Source organism: Malus sylvestris, chromosome 6 (assembly GCF_916048215.2).
Source record: "Malus sylvestris chromosome 6, drMalSylv7.2, whole genome shotgun sequence".
NCBI lineage: Eukaryota > Viridiplantae > Streptophyta > Magnoliopsida > Rosales > Rosaceae > Malus > Malus sylvestris.
In genome coordinates, this window is record NC_062265.1 from 34,145,662 (window position 1) to 34,168,953 (window position 23,292).

Here is a 23,292-nt window from a genome sequence, read left to right on the forward strand (position 1 = left end):
ATTGCTCGGGAAACTCCTTGATGTGTTACTTTCTTTCATGTATAAAGACAGAAAAAGAGAGAAGAGGGAGATAGAGAAAAGGCCAAAAAAAACCAGAGATTGATACCTTTCATGCATTCGAATCATCAGTTTTATAATATATATGCATACATGAGTCATTCCATTTGGTGAATTCCAAAAAATGAGAGCGTCTCTGTACTCTGCGCTACTCTTTATACGTGAGCAGAAATGGTAAGGAATGATGTAATGGTCAAACATTAATTAGGGTTAGGGCAGAGAGGCTGTCTGACTCTAATAGCTATATAGTTAATTAGCTAGTATTTACAGTTGCAGGGTTGGAACTTTCGGAAGATTATAATATGGAAGATGATTTGAGTAGTTCTAGTCAAAAGGAGAAGGAAAAAGAAGCAAATATTGAAGATCATGAGATTCTCAAAAAGAAAATCTCTACTCATCCTTTATATGGTTTGTTGGTTGAAAATCACTTGGACTGCTTGAAGGTTCTCTCTCTCTCTCTCTCTCTCTCTCTCCACTCCCCCCCCCCCCGGTGCTCCTCCGGCCGTATGTTTGTGTGTAAATTGATATGTTCATTGGAGTGAAGGCTTTAGGGCATCCATCCTAGCTCCTGCATAAAGAACACTTTCTGATTAACTACTTATTAATTAGATAATACTTCTTGTTTATATTCTTTTCAAATTTTCAGGTTAGTGGAATCAACGGTGAACTAGAGGAAAATGATGGCTGCAGAGATATAAAACAGCTTGACTACAACTGCAAAGCAAATTTAGGCGTGCTTGGACATTCTGACCTCGATCACTTCATGGTGCGTAATTAAGATCGAACCCTGAAGGCTATTATTTCACATTCATTAATAATAACCCAAAACCCTTGTCCCTTTTATGCATTATGTTAAAAAACTAATCAATTAATTAACTAATGCATGCACAGCAAGGCCTCGCTATTGGTATCTCAGATTGGATTGGAATGGATATATAAACTACTAAATTGACAGTAGTTAAAAGGGAGAAATGGAAATGTTGTGTACAACTAGAAGGTGAAAGATGAATTACAAATGAAAGAAACTTATCCATTCCAATCCCCCTTAAAATGGTAGGAGTAGAAGAATGAGTTTCTTACATGTCTAACGCTTTCCAAATGAAATATCATTCACTTCTCTCTTAGTTGTATTTGAAATCTAAGAGCTATTTGTTCCAATCCAATCTTAGAGGCCAAATGACACCCAAGCGTATTCAAGGAAGTTGCTCAGCACAAAAGGAAAAAATAAAGGGCAAGAAAAAGAGTACTACTCAACCAAAATTGATATTCACCAACTTGCTATTAGTTCTCTTTTCCAATATTACTGGAAGTGGTCTCAAATTCAAATCCTTCTTCCTGTTGATAGTGATGCTACTCATGCATGCCGCAGTTTCCTGAAAGACCACGCAATATGTGGAGGAAGCATGTGTGTGTGTGTATTCGCATATTCTTTTTCTATTTCAGTTAATAACTTGTGTAGGGTTGCATCGATTGATGCGTGTGGTGGTGATCGATGACAGGAAGCATATTGCTTGGCACTTGGGAAGCTGAAAGCAGCAATGGAGGAACCTCAGCAGAAGTCCATGGAGTTCATAACTAACATGCAGGTGCAACTTGAGGATCTCACAAACAACTCCCATCTGCCTGATCAACCTGCACCCGCCTCACTTTCTGGTTAGTTTGAATGACTTTTTTGAAGCTTCAATAACAGCTTCGTAAAATTAATACATGAATACTAATTACTAACTACTCTTGTTCTGAACCTTGAAATTAATATCACAGGTGAAAGCTAGAGATGACTGTAGCACAAGGGCCATGGGACAAAGATGAATTCTGCAGGGTTTAAGATGTGCTTTCATAACCATTAATATGAATATTGCAGAATGGTATCTGCCACCATTGATCCTTTTTGTGAGTTGTGACAATTTCAAGAACCTGTAAACATGTGTTATCTGGTCCTTAATCAAACATTAGATATCTAGAAGTGAATTTTAGGCATATGAGTCGGGAAAAAAGCACTTGGGTCTTGAATTCAGAATATTTTCTTTTTAATTTTTCACCTTTTGTGGCTTAAATAGTCATTTCATATAGACCTTATGAATCGTTTAATATTAAATTTTTTAGTAATGCTAGGCAGACCAATTTTTTGAATGCATTTTTGCTCACCACTCTATTTATGATCTGAGATTTGTGTATATCCACTACACAGATCTCGAAATTTAAACTCATCTACTTGTTAGCAAATATATATTACTATTGACGCGCCCAAAAAAAAACAACAATTAGAGATTAATTAAATCATGATTCTGTTTAATTAGCTTTGATTAAATTGGAAAGCATCAGAAGAAGTTTATACATTATCAGCTTAAATGTTCATGCAGTGCAGCTTATTTCTTCAAATATCTAAGAACATCCCACTTTATTTCAATTGGTTTGGTTGTCCAGCTTAGTTGGAAACCATGCTCTCGGTCTCTTTCACGAAACCGTCTCCTGTCCAGTCTTTATCAGATTGCAATCCTTTCCGGATGGCTTTCCTCTGTTTGATTGCTTCCTGTTGTCTTGTTACTAAATCTGTATGTGTTGTAAAGTATTCGAGAGAAGCCCTGCAAATTCATCAAAAATATCAAAATAAAATACGAGTGAAATTCATTTTTCACCTCAAGAAATGTTCTGTTTAGATTTAACATTCGTTCTTCGTAAAGCACATACCCCCTGAAATCTTCAATGGATGAGAAATTGTGCTGTTTCATAAAATCCTTCAGCTCGGAACAAAGTTTCTTCACAACACCATATCCGTGCATCATGACCCCGGTGCAGACCTGCAAATGAAACTCAATAATTTCAAATGCGCATTAAAGCTCCACTTTTGTATATGCTAAGACCTTTCCAGTGACTTCCACCAGTCGTGCTTTCCAATCAGTTATCATGGCACGTTGCTTAAATAACATTTGCAGCATGATAGATTAAGTTTCCTGAACCTGAACTAGTCATTAGACTCTTCCTAACGTAAATTAGCATTCGAGAGGAAATCTTATCTCCATAGTTCATACCAACAATGACATCTCCGAGAGACAAAAAAAGCATCTGTATATTTCTAAGTCAATTATGAGATGCATTATTCATTGTCAGGTTATACTGAGAGATCCTGAGATCCATTCTACAGTGGCGTTGAATGTCCAAAGAGTCGGTCACTCCACCTAACTATAGAAATCACATCATTTTAATATACAGAAACTACAACAATTAGTTCTCAACCTACCTGAACAGTATTTGCTCCAAGAAGAATGAACTCAGCAGCATCGCCACCTGACTCAACACCCCCAATACCAGAAAGCGAGTAATCTGTATCACCAAACTCTGATTTCATTAATTTTGCTATGTTCATCACTTTTGCCAATGCAATCGGATGAACTGCTTTAGCCGAATAGCCCCCAGGAGTTGAGTATCTGAGAGAAAATTTAGGCATGTTTCCCTGAGATGAATGACAATTCAAACCGAACAATATGAATTTCTGGTTTTGGCAGCATACCCCTCCACACAAGGCTCAGGCCGTAAGGTAGTTAGATTGATCCCCATTACACTCATGATGGTATTAATAGCTGCCACGCCCTCACATCCTGAGCTCAGAGCCACTCGAGCTGGCTATAAACAAAACGATAACGGATCTGAGCAAGATCACAATAGATATAACTGTCCATGAAAGTGATAAACATCTCGTAACATGCATATAATAGAAAATGTACATAAATATGAAGAAAAAAAACTTAGAGAAGAAACTACTGTTATTTAGAGCTGTTCATGTTGAATTTCTCAACAAGAATACAAGGAGTCAACACATCTTTAGGAATGCAAGAGAAGGCGAAAGCAAGTTAACCTGTGTGATGTCAGTAATGTTAGGAGTCATCTTTGCCCAAACAGGAACTGTGGCTTTGGCATTGATCCAGCCACAGACTTCTTCCAGAAGTGCACAGTCTTGACCAACCGCAGCACCCATCCTGCGCTCTGGCATACCATGAGGACAAGAAAAATTGATTTCAAGGGCATCCTGAGGAAAAAAATTCTGGTGTTAGATGGAAGACAATCCAAGATCAAAGTACAAAAGTTATAACAGAAATTTAGTTAAGTACTATAACTTACAACTCCAGTTTGCTCAACACGGTCAATAAGTTCCTCCCAGCCAGCTTTATTGTATTCCTCCATAATTGAAGCAATCAGAATCCTATCTGGATACTCTTCTTTTAGTTGCTTAAATTCTTTCAACATAATTTCAAGAGGTCGATCACTGATCAGTTCTATGTTCTGCCACCCAATAATTTGCCCTTTGGCAGAGCCATTTCCTTCTACTCGTAGCCGAGCATATCGAGGAGTGACATTTTTTACCTTTTCTGCATCTAGTGATACCTATCAAAACATAAATTAAGATTGAATTGAAAAATTGCAATGTGAAGAGTTTCCACTCACATGCACGCAAAACAGAATACCTTAACCAACTATTATCTGTAGTTCCTATCTTTAAGATCCCTTTCTTTGCATGATACCCAGTCAACTGGTTCATAGGTCATTTTTTTCATACAAAAAGGCTAAATGCACATATTTGTCCACTTTACTATCATCAAGTTTGGTTTTTTGGCTCTTTAAAACTAAGTACTGATTTGGTACTGAGGTGCTTTTTTATAAAAAGTGGGTATAAAGAAAAGCTGAGCTCAAAAAGGTGTTTGGTAAACACTTAAAAACAGCTTATTTTCACAGTTTTGGGTGAAAAAAAGCTGAAAACGCAGAAAAAATGAGTTTATTCTCACAGCACAGTAGAAGCAGTTTTTTTTCAAAGCAGAACAATACCAAACCAGCGTATATGGCTTTAACTAAGAGATGGCATTGTAGATCAGCAAATGGGCTTTCACTTTCGACAATTTTAGCCACAAAAATAACTAAATCTTAATACTTTTCGGTCGAACACATCTGCTAACAGGACATTATTAGCAAATCACTTAAACGATTTTGCTAAAATGGCACCAACTACATAAAATCGAAGATATCAAACACACATAATCATCCAAGTTTCATTCTTTACTTCATCATACTACCACCCAATATCTCTGCTAATCATCATTCTAAAATTTCTTTTCCTGGACTTTCTCGGTAACCAAACAGCTGAATTATGAAAAAGCTTATAATCAAACAGTCCAACCTTGCAAATTCACAATCTTTTCATCCAATTCAAACTCAGGATCCAAACGAAAGAGAAAGAGAGCAACAAGACATACAGTTTTGGCAATCACAGCACCCCAGCCTTCATCAAAGGCCCTCTTCATCACCGTATAGTTAGTCCCGGGCGGACCCGACCCGATAACGAACGGGTTGGGCATGTGCAACCCATTAACAGTAACACTAAGATTAGGTTCCGCCTTGCTCTCGGAGGCCAACACCCTGAACCCAACTCGGTTGGGCCGAATCAAACCCAGCTCAGGACGAGTCCTTCTGGAAAACTCAGCAACTGGGTTGTTGCCTTTGATCTGCGTAAAGCTTAAAGACGCCATGGATCAAGAATTTGGGTCACTCTTCTGCAAGTAAACTGGAGGAATGAATAACAGGAAGGAGCAGAGGAAGAAGAACAAGACGGTGATGATCGAGATTGAATCCGAGTTAAAAATATTCAGTTGGCTCTAGAAAGAGGGAGAGAGAGACGGGAGGTTGAAGGAATCGGTTGCGTCTTGTAGCGTTTGATCGACTTGGATTGAAGGTGGAAAATTGGAATTTTATAATTCGTAGAGAGAATGCATGTGGATGGTGACAGACGGGATTGGCAGTGGCACTTGGTTTGTTGACATTTTCGGGAGTTATTCCATTCATCGTAAAGGCCTGTGGTGGTAGATAAATCCAAATGGATTAGATAAGAATTTCTATTTGTCGTGACACTATGGGGATGTATTTAATTGAGATTTTAAGCGATTTTAAAATATAAGTTATTATCTGAAATTGAATATGTATTCAATCCGGATTTTAAGTCATTCTCTGAAATTTAATGTGTATTCAATCAGTATTTTAAGATAGTTTATTAAAATCCTTTGAAATCTAGGTGTATTCAATTAAAATTTTAAAGAAGTTTATAACATTCCAGGTGTATTCAATTATAATTTGAATTTAAAGAATTTGACAGAGTTAAGGAATCAGAGGGAATTAGAGAGATTTTATAATGTATTTTAAGCATCCACAAATCCCATATATTCGGATGAGATTTCGAGGAAATTGAATCAAAATTTTAGATGAAATCTCTACAAATCAGTTAAACTCTATAAAAATTTATGAATTTATAAATCCATTAAAATCTCTCAAAATCCTAATTGAATACACCTCCCCTTAGTGTGAATGTTACATACGAAATTATACAAGGAAACAACTCAAATTAAATTTTTGGGGGCAACCATTAAAGGTTTTAGGTGAAAAGTCTTAGTGTGGTAAGATTTTCTTTTGATACATATAAGGTTGTGTCGGATCAAAACATTTATATCTAGATATATGTTTGTAATCTCGTTACAACACATAAGATCAAGAGTGAAAGTAATAATATCAATATCCCATCTCTCCATTTACTTGCATCTTTTATATGATACAATTAAAAAAAAAACAATATGATACATTACACCCATTTCACTTATATCTCAAACAAAAGTTATCTCTCTCACACTTTTGTCTATTTATAACAAATTTCTCTTTCTTACTGCATTACATGTTAAGAATTATAAAGGGATGTGAACTTTTTCTCTGAGTTGCAATTTGTCACATGAAAAACAAACGGAAAAGATACTTTTTCTTCTTCTTTTCATTTGGTTTACAAGCAACTCTAAATAGAGTTGGCAAATAGGTCATGTTTGTGTTATGATCATTATCTTAATGAATTATATCATGTCAAATTTGTTACCTTAATAAATTTTTTCATGTAATTCTATAAATATGATGCACGGATACAACAGTTCTGTCACGCATTGCGTATCAGATATACGAGTGGATACAATATGGTCGGATACGTATCTAGATCAACAAAAACGGTGTTTGACGGATGAATATAGGTATTACGACGATTTGGATACAGATATCCCCGCAATTAATTGCCTTTGATGCAATATGGCGGAAAAAGGCCTTGGGATGGAGATGACACAATCTGGTGGAAGGAGTATTAAACTAAACATGGTAAATACCAATATCAAACTAAACATGGTAAATACCAAAAATATATATGACAATACTTGGGAATTTCTTATATATTTATTAATCTCCAAAGTGGAGTATATATAGGAGTTACAATTGGTATTACATATGTACTTCACCAATGTGGGACAATAAACTACTATTTATAATTTAACTAATATATAACTCGCAACACTCCCCCTCAAGTTGGTGCAAAGATGTCACGCATGCCCAACTTATCAAGTGAGTTGGAAAACCCACTATTAGACATAGCCTTAGTAAGAACATCAGCAAGTTGATCTTCAGATCTCACAAACGGAAATATAATAATTCCAGCATCCAATTTTTCCTTAATGAAATGTCGATCAATCTCCACATGTTTTGTTCGATCATGTTGCACTGGATTATGAGCAATCTTAATAGTAGTCTTGTTATCACAATGAAGTTTCATATCACCCTTGGGTTTAAACCCAAGATCTCTCAACAATTTTTTCAACCACAACAACTCGCATACACCATGAGACATACTACGAAACTCAGCTTCTGCACTTAACCTAGCCACCACTTTTTGTTTCTTGCTTCTCCAAGTAACTACCCACGAACGTAAAGTATCCAGATGTAGATCGCCGATCAGTAATAGAACCTGCCCAATCTGCATCTGTATACCCTTCGACATTCAAATGACCATTCTTGGAGAAAACCAAGCCTCTGCCAGGAGCCATCTTCAAGTACCTTAAAATATGGGTTACTGCATCCATATGAGCTTCACTAGGTGAGTGCATAAACTGACTTACCACACTAACTGCATAAGCAATGTTAGGGCGAGTGTGAGATAAATAAATTAATCTCCCCATAAGCCTCTAATAATGTTCCTTATTAGTAGGAACTTGATCTAGAAATAAGCCCAGACGATGATTCTGCTCAATTGGAGTATCAACAGGTTTGCAATCTAACATACCTGTTTCAGCTAACAAATCAAGAACATACTTCCGTTGAGACAGAAAAATACCATGCTTGGATCGTGCAACCTCGATTCCAAGAAAATACTTCAATTCACCTAATTTTTCATCTTAAATTCAGTAGCTAGGTACTTTTGAAGGCGTTGTATCTCATTCTGATCATTACCAGTCACTATCATGTCATCAACATAAATAATCAATGCAGTTAGCTTACCATTTTGTCGCTTTAGAAACAAAGTATGATCTAAATGACTTTGGATATACCCAAACTTCTTCATTGAACTTGCAAACCTCTCAAACCACGCTCTAGGATATTGTTTCAAACCATACAAAGCCTTTCGTAACCTGCATACTACACCTTTTCCAAGAGATGTTCCAATACCAGGTGGGAGATCCATATAAATTTCCTCTTAAAGATCATCATGAAGAAAAGAATTCTTAACATCAAACTGCAACAGAGACCAATCCTGGTTTGCTGTTAAGGACAAAAGAACATGCATAGTATTAAGTTTGGCAACAGAAGCAAACGTCTCCTGATAATCCACCCCATAAGTTTGAGTATAACCCTTAGCAACTAATCTGGCTTTATACCGGTCGATAGAACCATCTGCTTTGTGCTTAATAGTAAACACTCATCTACATCCAACGGCTTTCTTCTCGTTTGGTAAAGGAACCAAATCCCAAGTAGAATTATTTTCCAAAGCTTCCATCTCAACTTTCATGGCATTAACCCACTTAGGGTCAAACAAAGCATCTTGCAATTTTGTTGGAATTGATAGACTAGATAGCTGACATATGTAAGATGCATACGATTTGGACAAACGATGAGTATACATATAATTGTTGATAGGATATTTGGCTTTGGCATGCATATCAGGCTCATATTGTACTTTAGGGTTTCCACGATTAGCTCGTGGAGGCAACTGATAAGTAGAAGAATCGTCAGAATTTACCTCATGTATGCCACCATCTTGTACCAAACTGTTAAAAGAATCATCACTGGATGAACCATCATCAGGCAACTCATTAGACATATCAGCAGCAGACAACCGATCATCAGAATGTAATTCGTCAAACATACTAACATGCAACTTGCTGGGCACATTTGATCTGTCATCAGTAGAAATAGTTTCGGGAATGACAGGTGACCGATCACTATCTGTAGCAGATTGATCAGTATCATGCAACATAATAGGTTATGTTCCCAACTTTGCCTATAACACATCATCTATACCATCTCTTCGAATCTGCACTTCACTCCCCCTATCCCCATGAAGTGGAGAGTCGAAAGAGGGCTTCACAAAATACGAAACTTCCTCATGGAAGGTGACATCTATGGTAATATAAGTTTTTTGAGTCGGATGATGATAACACTTATAACCTTTTTTATTGTTAACATACCTAATAAAGACACACCGGAGAGCACATGTATCAAGTTTACTCCGCTGATGAGAGTAGACATGCACATACGCAATACACCCAAACACTTTCGGAGGAAGCTTTGATACAGAAACAAGAGAAACATGTTTTTGTAGCACATCAAGCGGTGTCTGAAAATCAAGACCTTACCTGGAACACGATTGATCAAATACACAGCAGCCAAAACAATATGACCCCATAATAAATGATTAGGAACACATTTATCCAACATCAAGGAGCGAGCAACCTTTATTATTTGACGAATCTTCTGTTTGGACACACCATTTTTTTGGGGTGTAAACGGAGTAGTTGTCTGGTGAATAATACCATGATCACGAAAAAAGCATGCCAAAGTGTGATTCACATATTCTCCTCCATTATCAGACCTTAACTTTGGTATGAAACTGAGTAGACACCATTGTACAAAATTCTTGAAGAAGTAACGGAACATCACTTTTATTCTTCATCAAGAACAACCAAGTTAACCGAGTACAATCATCAATAAAAGTAACAAACCAACGGAATCCATTGGACGTAACTTTCGCCGGACCCCACACATCAGAATGTATCAAATCAAATGACAAAGTAGCTTTAGAATCACTTACGAGAAAGGAAGCATGATGACTCTTAGCCAGGACACATGTTTTACACTTGAACTCTGAATCATTACAAGTGCGAAACAAAGAAGGAAATAGATGTTTCATATAACTGAATGATGAATGTCCCAATCGTCGATACCACAACCAAATTTGATGTCTATCATCCACTTTAGCACTTAAAAATTGATGATTATTTGAACCGGAAACAACAGTATCCTCCATAGTCAAGATGTACAAACCTCATATTCTTTTACCAGGACCAATTATCTTCTGAGTTTGAATGTCTTGAAAATAACAATACGTAGGGTAGAAGTGAGCAGAACAATATAAGGTATCAAGAAGTTTTCCAACCGACAAAAGATTGCACTTAACATCAGGAACAAGTAAAGCACAGACCAGTGGTAAGGTTGGAGTCAGAGAGATAGTGCCTTCACCCTTCACAGGGGAAAGTGCTCAATTTGCATTAGTAATATACGGATCACGAACATAATCACATAACTCATCAAACACTCTAGGGTCACTAGTCACATGATCAGTGGCCCCAATATCAATTATCTATTTATTTGTTCCACCAAGATGCATAACAACACTATGATTATATTGAGCCATTGAACAAAATCACGAACAATAAAGGCACAAAAGATACGCAGCAGAATGAAAACTATTTACCAGAACACTGTAGCAATCACTGTTCACGACAATGTAGCAGAGACTATTCACGGGACTGTAGCAATCACTGTTTACGGCATTGTAGAGGATCGCTGTTCACAAGCAGACCATTGTTCATGCACTGTAGCAAAGTGTTGTACTATAGCACAACACTATCCACTTTTTTTTTTCACGAAGGAAATCACGAAAAATATGGCACAAAATTAAAGCACACAGGTCACCAAGAGTGAACTACTTTGATGCCATATTAAACTAAACATGGTAAATACCAATATTAACTAAACATGGTAAATACCAAAATATATATGACAATACTTGAGAATTTCTTATATATTCATTAATCTCCAAACTAGAGTATATATAGGAGTTACAATTGGTATTACATATGTACTTCACCAATGTGGGACAATAAACTACCATTTACACTTTAACTAGTATATAACTCGCAACAAAAAGGCCTTGCGAAGAAGATAACGTGATCTAGTGGAAGAAGGCCTCGCAGGTAGATGATGCGATCTGGTGAAAAGAGGCCACACGAAGAAGATGACACAATTTGGTGGGAGGTCGACATGCCGTATGTCTTCTTTTCTTTTAAATTGGTATTTTTTCATGTCTTGTCGTATCTTTGTGTTTGTGTAAAGAATGTATTTTATGTCAATCCATTACCTTAAAATTTTAACACACTATGCACTTGACGGCAATGTGATGCATGTTTTCCATATCACTGTCAAATGTGTGCATTACAAACTTTGATATTTTTAATAGAACGGGTTCTTATGACTTTTCATCCATAAACACTTTATTAAAAGTAAAATGATGTTTTTACTATGCAAAAATTAAGGTGAAATTGGATGAGACAAAAGTCTATATTTCGATAAGAATTGAAATCAAAACTTGTTCGAAGACATAAAAGTTATTACTTAAGGCACGGTTTGGTTTTGGGATCCCAAACCACTCCTTCCAACTGACCAAATCGGTGTACTCAAATCCCAAGCCGCCATTGGCTGGCGTGGCCACCTAATTGTGGGAAAATGATCATCTTCGGATTCTCTTTGTAGGGATTCAGGGAATTGATTAATCATATTTGTTCATCGTACATCGTGCGGTCAATTTTCGTTAGATACTATTTATATTCAATTTTAAATTTTAAATTTAAAATGATTTCTAATCGCACGATGTACGATGAACGAACATAATTAATTGATCTTCCGGATCCTCACAAAGAAGATCCGGGGAGGATCCTTTTCCGAAGATCCAAATACCAATCTTACACATAAGCTACACATAGCAGGTATACTCTGGTAGCTCTTTTTCTGTGTCACTTTTGTTGGAGATACTGACGTATCATATTATTATAGTAGCTCTAGCGTGTGCTGGAGCCCAAGGGACAGGCTTGCGAATAGTGGCAGAGAGCTCGAGTAAGCAACCCCAGCTTGTGCTGGTGAGGGAGCCTGAGCAGGCCCTTGGGAGAGGCCCGACACGAGTTGCCAGCCCATGAGCCCGAAGGTAATGTGATGCAAGGTTGACGTCACCTAGACGTCATCCACTTTTTTATTGTCGGAAAATGGCCTGCAATGGCTGGGTTTCTTCGCCGGATTCTGGAAATGGGGAAAAACAATATGCATGCATGTCAAACCTTAGTAATTTCCAACTAATTTTCACATGCAAAGAGGCATTTAAGTACCTGGAATGGATTCAAACTGAACAAGAGCTCCAGAACCCACAAACTTGCCAGAGTTTGCTCCGATGAGGTGACCAAAAACTGGGCAAGGTTTTAGAGAAATTGCAGGGGATTAAACCTCTGATTTTGAACTGGAAAAACACCACAAATCTTGTCCCAAGCAACATTAAGACATAATGAAACAAGATTTGCATAGAGAACCTCACCTAGGTTTGAGTTTCAGATCTTGAAGCTCTCGGCTTCAATGGTGGTTTACACCGTGATGGTCCGATGACACGTGCAACGGTATAGCTAGGATCCTTTAGTCCTAGGGATTAAGGTTTCATGGTTTTGGAGTTTGATTTGTTTAATTTCAAAGAGGAAAGTGGGTGAGAGCTCTCGGAGCTCTAGAAAGAGTGAGAGTGTCGAGAGCTTAGAGAGAAAGAGGAACTTCAGAAAAATGGAGAGAAGTGAGAAAGATGAGTGGAAAGAGAGTGAGTGTCGTGACTCGTGAGGGAGTGGAGAGAGCACGAGAATTCCAAGCAAGTTGCAAAAAATACTATTATTTTATTTACCTATTACCAGGGCTATTCAAGTATAGGGGTGGAGATGCAAAATGTAATTACTGTTCATTAAGGACAATTACTGTTCACTAGGTGGATTAAATAGTGGATAGCCCTGGGGGGGCCTTTCCCATAGTGGAACTGCTCTTATTATCATCAAATTTCAATTAACCAAACTTGAGGTTGCTGGCTGGTTCAATTTTCTGACCTATTTTTCTGTCATTTATCTTCATTTTAGCATGTACATTCTGATTTCGCTAAACTCCTTTAAAATCCCCGATTTCTTCCTGATACATGCAATTATATTATCTATGTTTTGACGGGTTAGCTAACAGTTTGCCAACAACAATCAGACTATATTAACAGAAGTTTGTCATATGATCTTTGAGTGATGCCGTATTGCATTGGCCGAATGTAGGAACTCGACGCTCACCTTTCTTCTCCAGGATAAAATTTCTTCGAACTATTACTTGACATTAGATTAGTTTGTTGCGTGAAAATTGTGATGCTTCTAACTTCTAAGCATGACCTAAAGATGACAGGGTGTTATTTTCGCATTCTCTTGCGATTTTGTATGCACTTCTTTACTTAATTCTATCCTCTAATTCTCCATGACTCTGTACTCTAGACGAGCGCATTCCAATTCCTATGGACTGTTAGCATAGTTTTATGGGCTAGGTTTCCATTTGGTCCATACTCATTAGGTTATCGAATACAAATGTAGACTTTTCTATACCTATGTGCTACGCCCTGCTGTAGAAAGCATGAATGAAATTATTGTTTAATTTTCTTTTTTTTTTCTTGCATTTTCTCTTTAAGCTATGTCTGAGTGAAAATGAGAAGAGTGCACAAATTAATCATTCTCCATTAGCAATTTAAGTGTTTAATTAATTGTAATATATAGTTTAATTTGTTGTTGCATAACATCTCATTTAGAGCATGTTTACATACACAGAGATATAAAAATCAAAATTACTTTAACTTTTGAGTTTCCTATGTTTATAAGAATATGGTATGAAAATCATTTCACTTTTAATTAACTTTCTATTGTATTTACTAACACGTACGAAAACCAAACAATGCGAGTACTTTTCCTTCAAATCCATAATCAAATACCTATGTCTCAGAATCAAATTAATTAACATTGCGGCTAGTTGATCCAGTTTTCTTTCATTTCCCTATTTCTAAGCTCTCTGATTTCTTCAGTTTTAGATTTATGTTAGATTTCCGATTTTAAAATTTGAAAATAAAACGTACTTAATAATTTATCAAACCTAGTTAACTATTTGGACGGTGACATTTGAAGGACTCCATGATTGAGATTGACGACCCCTCAAGGATGATCAAGTTGGGCAGTGAATCGTGTGACATGGAGCGTTGTGGTTCATGCATGATATTGGGCAAAGCTTTGATTTTGACATGCATATTTTCCTTTTTCTCAATTCTCCTACGGATTGAGGAGTTATTTGCTGACTCATCATGTCTTGTATTTTTCAGGATCGATCGAAGCTGTCAAGAAGCACCCAACTTTCGTGCCATGACAGCCTTCGCTTGCACCAAATTTGTATTCATCACCGGATTTGGCAGCCAATCATCTGGCTCGAGAGAAAAGGTTAATATCAGGTAGATTAAATTTGTAAATAAAATTTACAAAATAAATAATGTGTCAATAATAAGAATGAACATGTTTATCATCGCTTAAGTAATAAATCAATCATTAACTTCTATGTCCTTTAGTTTTCAAAATTTTATGTGCAAATTTAATCTCTCCAATGTTATTGAGAAAAAAACTTGTGTAGGTCATCAAGATTGCGTCATCACTTATGTGTAAGGTTTGTCTCACTAGATATGAGAAAGTTGCCCTTATAAAAAAACTCTTAACAAGATTTTCCTTTATATGCAGTGTAATTCCACCCAAAAATCTTTAAACGGCCAGGATTGTTTCAACAAAAACGCAGGAAATGGCTTCGACTCTTTACATACGATGACATATGTATCTGCTTGGCTCATGAAAGGGACATTCCATTTTTTATTTATTGCAACAACTTGGAAATTTGTCACTTGCCAGTGGAGGCTAGCAAGAAACCAACTTTATAAGATATTCTTGAAGATTGGATAACAACAAATCTATGATGATTGTACGTCTTTTAATTTAAACAACAATATATTAATTATGCACGTTGGACATGAAATAAGAATAGTAGTTCAATTACTTATAAGCATATGCAATGTCTATTATTTCATCGATTAGGGATTGATACTCTCAAAAAGACCTCCCCGTGTGAAGCAAGTTGAAGTTTCACAATAAAACCAATTGGCAATATGAAGAATAAACCAACTACTTATAGGCATATACAAGGTTTATTCTTTTGCCGACGTGGGATTGATACTCTTAACAAGGAATTTGTGAATAAGTGGAGCCAATGCATTTTTCTTCTATTCTTAGTTGTTGGATTGAGAGTTGTAGTGTTAGCATGATTTCTTTACTTCGTGCACGGTTTAGCCTACTATCTGATCATGATCTTTGTTTTAGGAGAAGACCTGATCTTGGTTAATTAGACCCCAAAAAAAATAAAAAATCCCAGCTCCTAGTTTCGTCATAGAAAGCATACGATTATTGATTTTTTTCTTCCTGCAACTTGACTAGTCTTTGAACACCAGCTAGGAAGTAGGGTTGATCAATTACGTACAGCCTCTACTTAATTGACTAATATATCAAACTATTCATAGTTGAGAGAAATTAATATAATCTTCAATGTCTCCTTTTACACTTATTGGTCCGTTCCCTCGTCAACTTCAAGTGTAGGTTGAACTCCGACATTTAGTCAGTTAGAAATTTTAATAATTAATTTCGTGATGTTCAATAGCCGGAATACAAATAGAATCAAAGGGAAATTTAATATTCATATGATTCTCTTAATCATAATTTAATTAACAGATAAGATTAATTAACACCATAATCCACAAAGAAAGAATCCGAATCCGGCCAGTATATACAAAAGATCATAAAATTCCTACAGTAACCAGTGTCCGGAAAATTCATGCCAAACCCGGCGACCGACAAATAATTAGGTTTGACGAGCAGGAAACGAATTCTGAATCTTAAAAAAAGTTGAAGTTCCACCTTAAATCCACCGACAACATATTAGTATAGAGGAGCAAGTGGCCTTGATCAATTAGCAGAGAATAACCCAAGTTAATTACCCAGCTCGTCCTTGTAAGCCCTTGCAAGATTTCTAAACTTCCCCACGACGGATTCTTCATATCCTCACGGTATCTTTACAGACGAACGGATGGGTCAGAAGCTGAGCGGCGGACCACCTCTTGCCAGACTCCTTCTGCAAGCAACACTCCATGAAGCTCCGAAACTCCTCGGACACCCCCTCCGGCAAGGTGGGTGGCTCTCCAAAACATATGGCGCACATGAGGGTGGCCCAGTCTGGTCTCTGACCTGGAGGCAAGAACGGGAAGTGACCCATGTAGAGCTCCATCAGGGTCAGCCCCAAACTCCATATGTCACTGGCGTAGCCGTTGTAATTGCCGCCGTAAGTATCCGGGTCGAATCTCTCCGGGCTCATGTAAGCGCAAGTTCCGACGTAGGAGTTGCAGGCGTCCAAAGTTCGGCACATGATCTTGCTCACTCCGAAGTCGGCGATTTTTACTTCCATGAGACAGTTTACTAGAAGATTTGTTGGTTTGATGTCGCGGTGGATGATTTTGTGGGTGTGGAGGTAGTTGAGGCCGTTAAGAACTTGCCGCGCCACGTAGGCAAGTTTTAGCTCGGAGAAGGTGCCATTGGATTTAAGCAAGGTCTCGAGGGTGCCGGAGTCCATGTACTCCATGAGAATCCCGATGTCACCGGAGGGCTGTTCGAAGATTGCGTGGCAGTGGACGACGTAGGGAGAGTCTGTGCGGCGGAGGATTTCCATCTCGCGGAAGAGCTGACGGCGGACAGTGAGGTCGGAGTCACCTTGGACGAGTTTGTAAGCGTAGTTGGCTGAAGTCCGCTTGTGGCGGACCTTGTAGACGGTGCCGCCGTTTCCATGGCCGAGGACTTCGAGTCTCTCGAGGTCAGCAGCGGAGATAGCGGCACAGGAGGAGGTGTTGGTGGTGACGGCGGTGGTGGGGGCGGTGGGAGGGAGGGGGAGAGAGAAACGGGGGCGGCGCTCGGAGAGGTCGGGCAGGGGGAGGCGAAGGTTGAGCTGGCGGCGTTCACGGATGAGAGCCATTTGGATTTGCGGTGGTTGTGTTGGTGGAGTGCGGAGTGGAGAGTTGTATTGAGATGAAATGAAATGAAAGGAGAACCCTTTCATTTATAAAGGGCTTCGTTTTTTAATGTAAGGGGGAGTGAAAAGCACGTGCGGGCCATGCAGCCGGCGGAGGAGGGTGGAGGGAGTAGTAGTACGAACTACGAAGGTGGAAGGATAGAGAGGATGTGGTGTCCAATTGGGGATTTTTAAGTGCTACTTGTTGAGATGATATATCGACATGTGATTAAATGGCAAGTTGACAGCATGCCACTTCATTTTTTAAAAGTAAAGAAATGAAGTTTTAGCAAAAATTCTGATGAATTTGAAAAATAATGCAAAGCCAAAGCAGCCTACCACTCATCATTCATCAATGCTCACTATAGCAAGTGGCCTTTGGCTTACCCTCTAGCTACTCCATCACCCTGCAATAATTCTCATTACTTTTTTAAAACTAGATCACATATTTAGTCTGGACAGTTTGCAATAATTCTCTCTACTTATAGAATGTTCATGTTTTCCATCAATGAAATTTGGGGAAGTCGTCAATAGAGGCTTAAAATACAACGATATATTTATACTAAGAAATGCATAATTTAAGTTAAACTACATAATGAGTATGTCATAATAATTAGATCTCGTGCTCTCATTTAAATGAGAATAAATATCATTAAGCCGTATTATTAAGTGCAAATATATACACATATCTTAAAAAAAAAAATCTCATGTTTAAACATTGAGTAGGATAGCCCAGGAATAAAAATTCATTAGTCTGGCTTCCATCGTGCTTGAGTGTGACGCTTATCGGATAGAGAATTATGGCGAGAAAAAGCAATAGCAACCACCCCAAAGAAAAAACAAAAGAAAATTAAAAGGTTTAAGTAGTTTCTTTTTTTCTTTTTTGAGAAAAACTAATGAAAAAGATTTGAAAATTTTGAGTTTTAATGATAAGAAAAAAATAAAAGGTAAAGTAAATAGTAGTAGGATTAACTTTTTAGTGTAAAAATATGATTTTTCGTTAATGTGAACAGTACCATAAGCTTTTCGTTAAAGTTTTTATTTTTTATTTTTTTTTATGGTTGTCTGTGAAAAAACAAAGGAATCATCCACATGTTAACATAAACAAAAAGGGTTAATCTCAATTTATTACTCTGAAGTTTCTTGATTTTCAACTTTTCATACATCAAGTTTTTTTCATCTCAGTTTGGTACCTAAAGTCGTAATTTTGGGACACTTTCATACATTTGTTAAGTTTTCTGTCAAAATCTCTATTAACTGATGACGTAACACTCACATGAGCAGCGACAGGATGCTAGATGTCAATATAAGTCCACGTGGATATTCAAAAATTAAAAAAAAAAATAAAAAATTAAAATAAAATTAAAATAAAATATAAAAAAAATTTGTCCACTCCCTTCCTCTTCCCCCGCACCCTCCTACTCCTATTCAATTTCCCAAAACCCACTTCCTTCTGTAAAATCCCCCAAAACCCACCTTCAAATGCGTCATCTTCACCCTCGCTTTCCTACGCCTACTTCATTTCCCAACCTCCACTTCCGACACCCACCTCAAAAAATCATGTGGTTTGTCTCCAGATTCCACCATTTCTGCTTCCATGAAGCTCCAGTTCAAACCCACAGCCACCCACAACCTTGACTCGGTACTGAGTCTGTTCAGAGCTCACGGGCTGACTTGGAGCCACATCAAAAAGCTATACCAAACGTCTGAGTTGCTTTTGGCTGATTTAGACAATAGAATAAGACCCAATTTGGAGTTGTTTAAGGCATTCGGGGTTTGAGGCGTCAATGCCGTTGGATTTGAACAAATCACGTTTTGAGTCATCGATCGGAGGTCCAGATCGAACACCCGGACCCACAAACGACGCCGTATCCTCCTATTCTCGCTCTTCCATTCTTTGTCGCTGCTCCTCTTGACGTCAGAGCCAGAACCGCTGCTGATGGTGTTGCTCTGCCATCTTCGGTTTCGCCTGTGTGTTATAATTGTGATTATCTTAATCATAGTTTAGCAATTAAATAAGTATTTTAATTAAGTTGTTAAGTGATTAGTTATGCCAGCTGGCTTTAAGTGTTTGGAGAACAATATATGTAGCCAATTGTGAAAGAAAATGAGTAACGGTTATATTCAAAAAAGAAAAATATTACAAAAACATCTCTCTCTAGCTCCTCATTCCTTGCTATTCTGCCATTGGCATTGCTGCTTGCAGGTTGAGTTAGGAAATATGAGATTTGGTGCATATCAATTGGTATCATCATTCTCGATCCTCGATTCCCTCTTGTATGCCCCGTCATGCTCCGATGACTTGATTAACCACTATAGATCCCCGTCTCACTACTGTTGAAGAAACTCTGACAGACCTTCCCAATTTCCTTCGATCCTTCATCGCTACCGCGAATGCTAAGCTCTCGGCTAAACTCTCTGCTGATTTTGAGGCTAAGTTAACTTTCTTCTTTGAGCAACTTTGGTGCGAACAATCCTTTTTGGGGGGTGCCGAATCTTCCAATCCAGCACAGATCATCTCCGATTCTGATTTAGAGACTCTTCGCCCACTTCGTCATGATCAGTTTGACACCGGAGGTGGAGCTCTGAGGCTTCCTTGGAAACAACGAGTGGATTTTCCCCAATTTTTCAATGGCGACAATCCTCTCATTTGGATCTATAAGGCTGAACAATACTTTTCCTATTACAACACTCAAAATCCTCATAAGGTCCTTACAGCCTCCTACTTGGAGAACGAAGTGATGTTGTGGTTCAAATGGCGTAATTACATCCTTACTACTCATTCTTGGGAGAAATTTACCAGTGCACTTAGTAAGGAGTTTTGGTCATCCGACTTCGAGGATTGTATTGAGGCACTCTTCAAATTGCACCAAACATGTACTCTTAAGGATTATGTGACCGAATTTCGTAGGCTTGTTAATCATGCTTTAGATGTTGGTCTTGTGCTCCTCAAAAGCTACTTCCTTGGAGGTTTAAAACGGGAATTGATTTATGATGTCAAATTGTTGAAGCATGTGTTTGTTCATGATGCCATATATATACAGAGAGCTTAAGGGGAAGGATCCCCATTTTTTGAAAAAAAAAGGGATTAGGTGTGGGGCCTACTTCACATCAAATTTCAACGATCCGAACCGTCTATTTTGTTAGTCTCGATTCATAGATCATCCTTGCAAAAATTCAATTCAATCCGAAACCATTTGCCTATTTAATTATCAATATCAAATTTCATATTTTCTTATATAACAAAATATTCGTTCATTTCCTTGAACCCAATTAGATATCTTAAACATTTCCAATTTAGCTAATATTTTGCAAGGATGATCTATAAATTGAGACTAACAAAATAGACGGTTCGGATCGTTGAAATTAGATGTGAAGTGGGCCCCACACCTAATCCCCATTTTTTTCAAAAAATGGGGATCCCTCCCCTTAAGCTCTCTGTATATATATGTTCAGGTTGATGCTAAACTTTATGAGTTGCGTGTCCTTAATCTTATAACCCTTCCTGCAGCTAAAATCACTCCACTGCCCATTCTGCCTCCTAGACCTCGAACCACTAATTTACCATATCGTAAGCTCACTCCTAATGAAGTCCAAAGAAAGAAAGATATAGGGGAATGTTGGTTTTGCACTGAGAAATGGGTCTGAGGGCATAAATGCATGCATAAACAGTTGCTTTTGTAAGATGTGTGTGATGATGAGGACTTGTGTGAGGAGAATGATGAGGTTGTGCAAGCTAAGTTGCAAGGAATGACACTGAACGAATGTGCATTTTATGGCATGAATGATGAACACTCCCTACAAACTATGAACGTTTTAGGCAATGTTAATAACCAACCTGTGCGAATCCTCTTAGACTCAGGTAGTACCCATAACTTCATTGATTATAGGTTCACTAAGAAGTTCGGATGGTCTTTACAAACAACCAAAACATTTGAAGTAATGATTGCAGATGAAGGAAAAAATCAAAAGTCAGGGTTGTTGTAGACACATTCCTTTGGAATTAGAAGGATACCATTATCATACTGATTTGTTTGCATTGCCTTTGAGAGGTTGTGACTTGATGTTGGGAGTGCAATAGTTGTCTACTATGAGTCCGGTACATTGGGATTTTCAATTGGTTACAATGGAGTTTCAAGTGGGCAAAGACAAGTTTAAACTGTCACGTAGTATACCATCACAGCTTGCTGTCCAAGAAATGTAATTATAGCAGCTCAATAGGGAATTCTATCATTCCAACTTGGGGGTCTTATTGTATTCATTAGAGTCTAAACCAAAGGATACTAACACACTAAGTGCCCAACAGATGGAAGAGTTGCAGGCAGTCTTAATGAGATTTGAGGCAGTGTTTCAGATTCCTTCACAATTGCCTCCACATAGGGCACATGATCACAAAATCCCACTTCTCCAAGGTACTAAGCCTCCAAGCATTGGGCCTTACCATTATGGCCCTGCACAGAAAGATGAAATTGAGAAAGCAATACAGGAACTTCTCAGTTTAGGGTTCATCGGGCCAAGTCATAGTCCATTCTCATTCCCAGTGTTGTTGGTGAAGAAAAAGGAATGGACATGGAGGTTATGCAGGGATGATAGAGAATTAAACAGCTTCACAATCAAGGAAAAGTATCATATTCCACTGATTGATGATCTTTTGGATGAATTATATAGAGCTAAATATTTTTCTAAGCTTGATCTCAAGTCCGACTACCACCAAATTCGAATGCATAAGGATAACATTGAAAAAACAGCTTTTAGAACTTATGAGGGACATTATGAGTTCATGGTTATGCCATTTGGCCTCACTAATGCCCTTGCAACATTTCAAAGCCTTATGAATGACATCTTTAAGCCTCACTTAAGAAAGTTTATCCTTGTGTTCTTTGATGACATTTTGATCTATAGTCAGTCTTGCGAGAAACACCTAGTGCATTTGCAAAAAAATTTTGGAATTATTACAACAATATCAACTGTTTGTCAAGAAACAAAAGTGTTCCTTTGGGCAACACCAAGTGGAATACCTAGGCCACATAGTATCCAGTGAGGGAGCCTTTACAAATTTTGCAAAAAATCCAAGCAATATTGGAGTGGCATGCTCCTAAGAATGTGAAGGAATTTAGGGGATTTTTGGGTTTAATAGACTACTAAAGAAAATTTGTACCTAGTTATGGCAAAATCTGCCAGCCATTGTACAAAATCACTGGAAGTGAAGGGTTCATTTGGACACAAGCAATTGAGGCAGCCTTCCAGCAATTAAAACAAGCCATGACTTCACTCCAACTGCTAGCTTTACCCAACTTTGCAGAACCTTTTTATAGTTGAGTGTGAAGTTTTTGGTTTAGGTATTGGAGTTGTTTTGCAATAACATGGGGGACCTATTGTTTTTGCTAGCCAAACTTTAGGTCCATGAAACCAGGCATCGTCAACATATGAAAGAGAGTTAATTGCCATAGTTTATGTAGTTAAAAGTGGTAAAGTTACCTCCAAGGACGCCATTTCATTATCAAAACAGACCGCAACAGTCTGAAATATTTCTTGAGTTAAAGAACCAACACCCCATTCCAACAAAAATGGGTATCCAAACTGTTGGGGTTTAATTATGAGGTGCAATATTGACATGGCAAGGAAAATATTGTGGCAGATGCTCTATCTCGGCTTCTAGGTTCACCACTTCTCTCTGAGCTACCTTTGGAGAAGAAAAGAGAATTACTAGCAGTCACTTATCCATATTTCGGTTGGTTGGATGACCTTAGGAGAGATTTAGAACAAAGATCATTGCGTTAGATAAAGAAGAAAGAAGTAGAGGCACAAGATAAAGCTTCTGGAATTATTGTCGCTGCCTCTAAGTATCACGTGGATAATGGCTTCTTGAAATACAAGCATATGATTGTCTTAGGGGTTTATTATACTTGGAGGAGAAAAGTTTTCGAGGAGCATCAC

General features: G+C 37.9%; 3 protein-coding genes across 5 annotated transcripts; 1 reads left to right on the top strand and 2 right to left on the bottom strand.

Annotated features, from left to right (window-relative positions):
• Positions 1-2,163, top strand: LOC126626757 (homeobox protein knotted-1-like 1). Of its 3 annotated transcripts, none has more exons than XR_007624775.1 (6): positions 1-231; positions 328-500; positions 704-823; positions 1,227-1,462; positions 1,557-1,710; positions 1,819-2,163. XR_007624775.1 is itself a non-coding variant. In XM_050296154.1 (4 exons), the coding sequence occupies exons 1-4, from the start codon at positions 360-362 to the stop codon at positions 1,827-1,829; spliced, it is 426 nt and encodes a 141-aa protein (XP_050152111.1). In that variant the 5' UTR covers positions 61-359; the 3' UTR covers positions 1,830-2,163. The 3 variants fall into 3 exon arrangements, 1 of the variants encoding a protein (XP_050152111.1); XR_007624776.1 differs by having other exon boundaries at positions 11-500; positions 1,227-1,300; positions 1,403-1,462; XM_050296154.1 differs by lacking the exon at positions 1,227-1,462 and having other exon boundaries at positions 61-500.
• A 177-nt stretch (positions 2,164-2,340) lies between these two features.
• Positions 2,341-5,860, bottom strand: LOC126626756 (dihydropyrimidine dehydrogenase (NADP(+)), chloroplastic-like). Its single transcript, XM_050296153.1, has 7 exons — positions 5,301-5,860; positions 4,174-4,437; positions 3,911-4,081; positions 3,566-3,678; positions 3,296-3,482; positions 2,746-2,855; positions 2,341-2,639 (listed from the first exon to the last, which is right to left on the bottom strand). Exons 1-7 carry the CDS (start codon positions 5,571-5,573, stop codon positions 2,483-2,485), a joined length of 1,275 nt encoding a protein of 424 aa, XP_050152110.1. The 5' UTR covers positions 5,574-5,860; the 3' UTR covers positions 2,341-2,482.
• Positions 5,861-15,969: 10,109 nt separating this feature from the next.
• On the bottom strand, positions 15,970-17,552 carry LOC126627429 (mitogen-activated protein kinase kinase 9-like). The gene has a single exon (XM_050296960.1). The coding sequence runs from the start codon at positions 17,401-17,403 to the stop codon at positions 16,351-16,353; it is 1,053 nt and encodes a 350-aa protein (XP_050152917.1). The 5' UTR covers positions 17,404-17,552; the 3' UTR covers positions 15,970-16,350.
• Positions 17,553-23,292: the final 5,740 nt, after the last annotated feature.